Source organism: Alexandromys fortis, unplaced genomic scaffold, assembly GCF_014885135.2.
Source record: "Alexandromys fortis isolate MF-2015 unplaced genomic scaffold, M_Fortis_MF-2015_v1.1 scaffold_96, whole genome shotgun sequence".
Lineage (NCBI taxonomy): Eukaryota > Metazoa > Chordata > Mammalia > Rodentia > Cricetidae > Alexandromys > Alexandromys fortis.
Window position 1 is genome coordinate 57228 of NW_026068053.1, and position 8460 is coordinate 65687.

The following is an 8460-nucleotide window of genomic DNA, read 5'->3' on the forward strand; positions in this document are numbered from 1 at the left end:
TATATGTTTAATCTCCTTGCAAACTACTGAACCTTAATCTCCATTTTTTAAATAACTAATCACCATTAATTTATTGCCTTAGAATACATTTTGAGAATGCAGATGACTAGGTTAAAGGACCAGGACTTAGAGATCCTCATCTAATGTCCCAACTTTAGCTTAGCAGCATAGCTTCCTAAGTCTGTACCTCAGTGACCATGTTTTCTTAAGATCTTCATTCAAGATAGGGCACTAGTGGGGTTCAGATAGCACTAACTGCCTGCTTTCCTACATAAAGCATGAACTGGGTTTCTAAATTCTCCATGAAGTAATGATGAAACACACTTGGAGATTTCTTCTGTGATCTCAAAGCAGGGATGCACTGTAAAAGAGAAGAGCTAGGTAGCCACTACCTCTTCCTGTGTACTTTGCCTTTAACCTGTGTTTATGTAGTCACCTGTCCTACTATTACGGGATTACACCAACATTGGAACTTTCAGAAGAGATAGCTCCACCTATCTCCATATTGTCTCTCTGTATGACCATGATCAGTTTTGGTAGAGATCACAATGTTCTTTGAAGGAACGTCAGAAAGAAGAGACAGGGGTGTTTATTAAGGCATTAGCATGATCTGACAATGGTGGGAATTCAAGGCTTATGAAATACATAAATAATAAACCAACAAAACAGAATCAGATATTAATTCACCAGCCCTGCTTTTCAAGTATGCTAAGTGGAGCATCCACATTCCAGCTTTGGCAGGAAGCCACACATCATGACTCAGTGAGACGAACAGCACCATTAGTCCATAGTAGTGGTAGGAGTGAGCATCCTACAGGGATATTAGCTTCTCCTGACTCCTGAATGTCACATATTGCCACCTGTGCACAGGTGAGTACAGGTGGGGTCAAGAATGACACAGTACAAGAAAGAAGAAACACATTTACGTATCATATTATGAAGAGGTAGGGACATAAACTATTCTCTAAAATGGAAATTAATGTATTGGGAGCCTAAATGATGTTTTGGTGTGTAAATGTGCTTGCTGCAAAACCGGATGGGTTAGAGTATCTACAGCAGCACACACATGAGAAGAAGGGAAGCAACTTTATACACATGAACTCATGCACTTGCATTCCCGTGTGTACCCACACCCACACACGATATTTATAAGGATTTTAAAAATTACGTATCAGTAATGATAGCTGCCCCTTAAATTTGAGACAAAATTCTGTGTGGTGGCAGTCATAACATTTTTGGTAGAGACTCAATTCATGCCATAGGCACTCAACAGTTGCAGCTGGAATGGTTGTCTTTCACTGCTCCTGTGTGCACAGATACTCTGTATGACTATTGGCATACTCCCAAGCCAGTTCAAGATCTGATTTCCTCATTTATAATATTAGAAAACATGTGAGTATAAATCTAGTTAATTTTTTTCTGAATATGGAAACGTCTCTTTTAAATTTTATTCCCGTGGCCTATATTATAAGCATTCCTGTCACCATGCAATTACTGGTGTCCCAGAACCATTATGTTTTCTTTTATGAAGTGGGGATGTGTATTTTTTGTGGTAAACTAGGGTTCTAAAATCTGTGGGAAAAGCTTGTAGATGACTCCTCAGGGGTTTTAGCTGTGCAGGTGTGGAGGGACAGCTCAAGCAATCTTTATTTGAAGAAACCTCAGGAGGTCAGTACTCACTGCTGTTGATGGGCAGGATTCAAAGCTACCTGGGCTAAGACTCCATCCTGTTTTCCCCTCTGCAGATGACAGCAAAGCTAGACTCAGCAGCATCACACCCTCTGTTGTGCTGGGAAGCCTTCTGGATGACCAGCACTGGCAATCAGTTCTCCTGGAGCGCGTGGGCAAACAGGCAAACTTCACCGTGGACACAAACACACAGCACTTCCGGACCAAGGGTGAGACTGATGTCCTGGACATTGACTATGAGGTAAGTCAGTCCTCTCTGCTAGTTTCCAGGAGTAGGTTGTCTGTAAATAGAACCTTTAAGTTCCTCCATCTGGGCTAGGTATGGAAATGCCTTTGCCAAACTGTGTGCAGCTGATGAGGTATCAAGAGTGCCAGCTAAAATCAATACTTCTTTTTTAACTTTCTGTATGCACATATGTATGCATGTGGGTAGTCATGTATGCCTTTGTGTATGTACGTGCATGTGTATATCTTAGTTTCATTTCTGTTGCTATGTAAACAAATGAAAACAAACAACAACAAAACACTTCTGCTAACAAGGGGTTTATTTAGCTTATGATTCTTGATTGTCAACTATCATTTTACAGAAGTCAAGGCAAGAACTCAAATAGTCACATTGCATCTACAGTCAAGAGTAAAGAAAAGAAATGCATTTTTATTATTTGTTTCTTGTCAAGAAGCTTTCTTCTCACTTATACAGTTCAGAACCTGCCACGAGGGACTGTGTAGATCATAGAGTAGATAACCCTACCTCAAATAATAACCAAGAGAGTCTCCTACATTCAAACCAGTCTAATAAAGACTCAATTGACACTTACTAGGTATGCTAAGCCATAACAAGTGGGCCTTTAAAGCTAACTATGTGTATGTGTCTTTAAGTGTGTGTGTGTGTGTGTGTGTATGCCCGCTCACGCGTGTGTGCGCACACACTTATAGGTATATATGTACTTTTAGTTTCCCGAAGTTATTATCTATTAGTTAAATATAAACCATTCATTCTTTAACAAAAACATTAGTTAGCTGGAGTATTAAAAGATACAGAAAATATTAACAAAATCTCGTGTGTGAATTAGAAAATGGTTCAGCTAGTAAATGAATTTTCTGTCAAGCTTGATGACTTGAGTTCAGTTCCCAAGAACCACATGGTGGAATTCTAATTTCTAAAAATTGCCAGTGTTCTTAAAACCAGTGCTCTCAGAGGGTCCCTGGTCTTTTACATCCATGACCATTTGAACTTCTAGCTAGTAAACTAGAACTACTTTTCCCTTTTCTGTGGTACTAGGAACTGAACCTAGAGCCATGATGGAAGATATCAGTGGACTGCATCAAGCTAAAGGAGGCTGCAGGTCTTCTAGTCTAATAGTCAAAGTACAACAGGGCCAGTGACCAGGGGACAGAGGAGAGAAAAGTGGGACCCTCTTGGTGGGACTGAAAGAAAAGGGGGTTTTAGGCTCATGCAGTGAAGCACATGTCTTCCAGCAGGAGACCTCACTGCGTCTTTACCAAAGGATATAGTTAGCCTGATCAGAAGGTATGACCTAAGATGTGTGCAACAGGTTCCAAGGTCCGAAACTCAAACAAGGCAATGGACAGAGTTTAAACAATAGCAGTGCTATGTAGAAGTCAGCTAAGTACAAGAAAGCCAAACACCAGATTTCTCAGGAATTTTGAAAGCTGCCTGGTAGACATTGTCTATAATTAAAACATAAACTGCATAAAGTTGGTTAAATGGGTTGGGGTTCAATTAAATGAAATATTTTTGAGGAAATAAATTTTGTAATTTCTAATTACTTTTCTCTGTAATTATATCTCATTTATCTACTTGAACACCAGAACTTTTGTAACTCCTCTGTCTGGGGAAGGTCTTGTCTTATACCTACGCTGTAGAAAAATGCTCCAAGTTGGAGTTTGACTCATTGTTTTATAGATGTAGAGATGGCCTGCTAACCTTGTGTCTGAATGAAAGCTCATTTCTCTATGCTTAATTGTGGAAGGTTAATATTTCTGTGTGTGTGTGTATGTGTGTGTGTTATTTGGGATTGATATTAGAGGTATTCACTTGTTAGAAGCCATGTTACTAGTAAGCTATAGACACAGTCCTTTCATTAGCTTTTAAATTAAATTAAAACCATTATGTTATTTTAAGAGAGGCTTTCGTATAGCCCAGGCTATCATTGAACTCTCAAAGGACTAATTCCTTTGCCTTCATTTCCTGAGTACTAGGATTACAGGTGTACACCCACATTCTCTTCCATGTGGTGCTAAAGTTAGAATTTACCAACAAAGCTGCATCCCCAGTCCCCTTTTGGTTTTTTCAAGACAGAATTTCTCTGTAGCTTTGTAGCCTGCCCTGGAACTAGCTCTTATAGATCAGGATGGCCTCAAACACACAAAGATCCACCTGCATCTGTCTCCTAAGTGCTGGGATTAAAGGTGTGTGTCACCACAATGGCTCTTATTTTAAAATTCAGGATAATATTTGATAAAATTATCTGCCTTATCCTACTGAGTATGGGATACAGACCTGTCCCACCAGCTAGACAAGACTATTTTTTTCCATTCTTGAACATTCATAAAAGAAGGAAAGGTGGGAAGGGAGAAAGGGAGGAAGGAAGGAAAGAAGGGATGGAGGAAGGGAGGAGGAAGGAAGTAAATGTGACAGAGATTTTGATTACAGGTAAAGATTTAGAAAAATATATCTTAAAGGATCAAAAGCTTCTAAGGATTAGCTCACTATGTTAAAATATAACAAAGATAAATATATTGCTTTTCTTTATTAAATTCTATGCAATGGATTATTTAGTCAGTATAAGATTATGAATTTAATGCACACATGAAGTTGCACTTATAAATTCTTGGTGTGTGTGGGGTATGTGTGTGTGTGTGTGTGTGTGTGTGTGTGTTTGTATGTGTCCCTGACTAAGGACAATAAGAGCATATAATACTTTTACAGAGGACTTGAGTTTAGTTCTCATACACACAGAGGTATAATATAACTCCCCTCTGTCTTCAGTGCCAGGGATCTGACAGCTTCCTCTTGTATCTTGGGACATTTATACACATAAGAATAAATATCTTTCCTGTGAATACATACAACATTTTTTGAAATAAAAGAATTAGTCAAAGATGAACTGATAGAGCATATATAGACCTTTATAAATAATTTAAATTTTGGTGAATAAAGAATATTGAACAACTATTTGAAGGGTAGCTAGAAATTCTAATTATTTATTTCAGGGCCCAGACCACCCAGCAACTCCTAAAATTATATTGAATAGAACCCACTTAGGCTTCATCCAGACCTACTGAGTCAAAAATTCTATGAGGGGGATCTTCTGCCTTTACTCAGAAATCCTGCAGGCAATTCTTATACTTCCAAGTATCTCTCCATCATCCAGGACATCAGGACAGTAACTCAAGACAGGAACTTTATGGCAGGGACTGAAGCAAAAACCATGGAGGAGTTCTCCTTACTGGCTTGCTCCTAATGGCTTCTCATTAGGTTGAGCTTTGGATACTTCTTATATATGACAGGGCCAGGAACAAAATCCCCATTAAAGGCACCACTCATTATGAAGAAGGATTTCCCACATCAATTACCAATCATGAACACACCCCACAAGTTTCTCCAAAAGCCAGTCTAGTAAGGAAATGTACTCATTAAGGATCCCTTTCCCAAATGACTCTAGCTTAGGCCAAGTTGACATAAAACCAGCCAGAACAGAGGATTGCTTTGATTAGGTAAAATGAACTGGATGGAAAACCCCCCCCCCCATTGTGTCACCATTCCCTGGGAAGAGATCCTGGGTGATATTAAAAAAAGAANTCTCTCTCTCTCTCTCTCTCTCTCTCTCTCTCTCTCTCTCTCTCTCTATCTCTCTTGATAGTGGGTAGCATGTGACCAGCTCCTTCAAACTTTATTCTGCCATGATGGATTGTAACCTTGAACAATAAGCGGATATAAGCCCTCCCTTCTTTAAGTTTCTTTATCAAGGTATTTTATTAGGAAAAGAAACTAGACTAGAATGGATTGTTGGACAATGACTAGGAAGCCTTAGAACACAATTTAAGACCCTGGAAGGATAGGGAATTAAAGGATGATATATAAAGAAAAAATGGAAAGATTAGGAGCAGACCTTCTCTTTTTTCAATCATTAACATGAAACTTTAGACAGGTCTTTTTCTTTAATCCAAACTTCTGCTCAGTATAGTATAGATAATATATGTCATTCAGTGACTTCAAAAGACTCATCGACATTCTGTGACTCAAAAGACAGGATTCCAGGTAGGTATTTTTGAATTGTTGAAGACTGAACATCCTTGAGTACCCATCACTTTCTTATGTCAACTTGTTTAATTGATTAAAAAAACAAAGAGAACACAGCAGCTTAGATTTACATCAAAGCACAGAAGTGTCTTTAATGAACTTGAAAATAACATTGACAAAAAGAACACCAAAAGTCATGGTTCAATCTCAACATTTTTTCAAATACTTTCATGTCCAAGGTGACTTCTAAAATCGATGTCATTACCTAATTCACCACTGACTTGCAAGCCCGTGTGCCAGTGTATGATCTCACTTGTAAAGCTATTCTATGAAATCACAGCTGTTTGACATTGAAATGATTGATAGTTTTCAGGGAAATGAAATTCAATGATGTCACTTAGTTTATGAAGTCAGAGACCCTTCCTTGCCTGTGAGAAACACTTATTAAGAACAAAACTCCTTGAAATATTTCTCTTAAGCAGTTACTGATTCAGGAACCTCAAACTTTTGCCAGAATGTGCAGACAGGCTGCTCTAGACATCACAAAAGAAGACAAATTGAGGTGGTGGCAGACACCAGCTGTACAGGAAGACAGGAATTATGTGTCAGAAGCCTTTAGCCTTGAAGATTTACCTCAAAGTAGTTGAGGAGAAGAAAGAGCCTTCTAGGTGAGGGAAATGTTGTATTCAGTTGTTTCCCACCCACAAGCTGGTATAAGCCTGAAAGGTAAGAACTCTAAATTTCAGCTACTCAGAAGCAAAACCGCTTCAGCTGTTAGTAGAAGCACCACTGAACATTGCTGTTCATATCAGAGGATGGGCTCCATCACAATGAATTCTGTTAGTAGAAATCACACTCAAGGTTCTTTACTGAGCTCTGTGTACACATGAGATATAGACTCCTACAGTTGATAGGATGCTGAAGCCATTTCCTGGGACCCACTGTCAGAGCATGCCAGGCTATTTTCTAGATCTTCTTTGTTATAGTTTGTCTCAGGGCTAACTATATTATGCAACTCTATCTTCATTTATAAGCTTTACCAAAATGTAGAACTGTTGATCAAAAAAATGTGGTACCTATGACTCCTTTTAGACCATGTGCTTTGAATCAAAAGGGCCATCAAGACTCATATTTACATACTTGGACCCAATTATTGAAACTGTTTGGGAGGGATTAGGAGATGTGCTCTTGTTGGAGAAGGTGTGTCACTGGGAGCAGGACTTTGAAATTTTAAAAAGGCCAGGCCTTTTCCAATTAGCTTTCTCTGTCTTCCCAGTGTATATGAACCAAAATATAAGTTCGCAGCTACTGCTCCAGTCCTATCCCTGCCTACCTGCAGTTATCTGTGCTCTACCCCATGTTGGTCAAGCACACTAACCCACTGAAACTGGGAGACTGAATAAGCTTTTCTATAATTGTTCTTGCTCAAGCTGTCTTATCACAGCAATAGAATGCATTTCCAGCAATGACATGCGATATTTTGTGAATCAGCTGGTGTAGCATTTGCCATCATAAGATGTTTGCAGCTGTCTGCTTTGATTATGTCTCAGATACAACAGAGATCAGACTTTACAAAATCCTGACAAGCAGGTAAGAAGTAGGGAGATGATGGACAGCTCCTGGAATGGTCTCCAAACACACATCACTGAAACCACAAACTGATCTAAATGCTGGAGAAGATGACAGATGGCCTTTCTCCCTCCCTCCAACCTGGAGCCAGAAGCAGTTTAGAAAGGTATTTTTTAGGACCTTTGTTCTCCGATATCCCTATAGTTCAAGAAGTTCTTTGCTTTCAAGAGCTCTCAGTAAACCCATTTCATATCATTCTCTAATAAGTACCCTAAATCATATAAACATTTAAAGCATATGGTTTATACCTAGACATTCCATATACACTAAGAAAATTTTTTTAAAAAAATTAAGATATCAAAAAAAGAAGAAAAATCTAAAAAAATCTAAAACTAAGCAACAACAACAATGACAACAACCAGGAACCATAAAAAACTCCAAACCTAGACTAACTAAAATTTTTGAACACTTTTTCACATGTGGGGAGGGCTTGAGAGAGGTCTCATCTAATAAGAGTGCATACTGTCCTTCCAGAGAACCCAAGCTGAGTCCCATTCTGCACAAGGGGGGGGGGCTCCCAACAGCCTGTAACTCCAGCTCCAGAGGATCTGATGCCATCTTTAGAGCAACAGCACTCATGTACAAGTACACACACATGTGTGTGTGCACACACACAAACACACTTATAACTACATTATTTTCTTTAAAAATAGCTGAAATTCCCAGTCCAGCTCAGGTAAACTGTTTCAGTGGATGAACCCTTCATGGTCTTGACCTCTTTGCTCATATTCTCATTCCCTCCACTCCTCAACTGGGACCTTGGGAGCTCAGTCCAGTGCTCTGATATGGGTCTCTGCATCTGTTTCCATCCTTTGTTGGACAAAGGTTGTATGGTGATATGTAAGATAATCATCAGTCTAACTACAGGGCAAGTC

At 39.1% G+C, this 8460-nt stretch overlaps 1 protein-coding gene across 1 annotated transcript in view; it reads left to right on the plus strand.

Annotated features, from left to right (window-relative positions):
- Window positions 1-8460, plus strand: part of Cntnap5 (contactin associated protein family member 5) — a 554624-nt gene that overhangs the window by 6663 nt on the left and 539501 nt on the right. The window contains exon 2 of the mRNA XM_050119741.1: window positions 1746-1930. Coding sequence (XP_049975698.1) covers window positions 1746-1930 — 185 coding nt within the window. The remainder of the gene's footprint in view (window positions 1-1745; window positions 1931-8460) is intronic.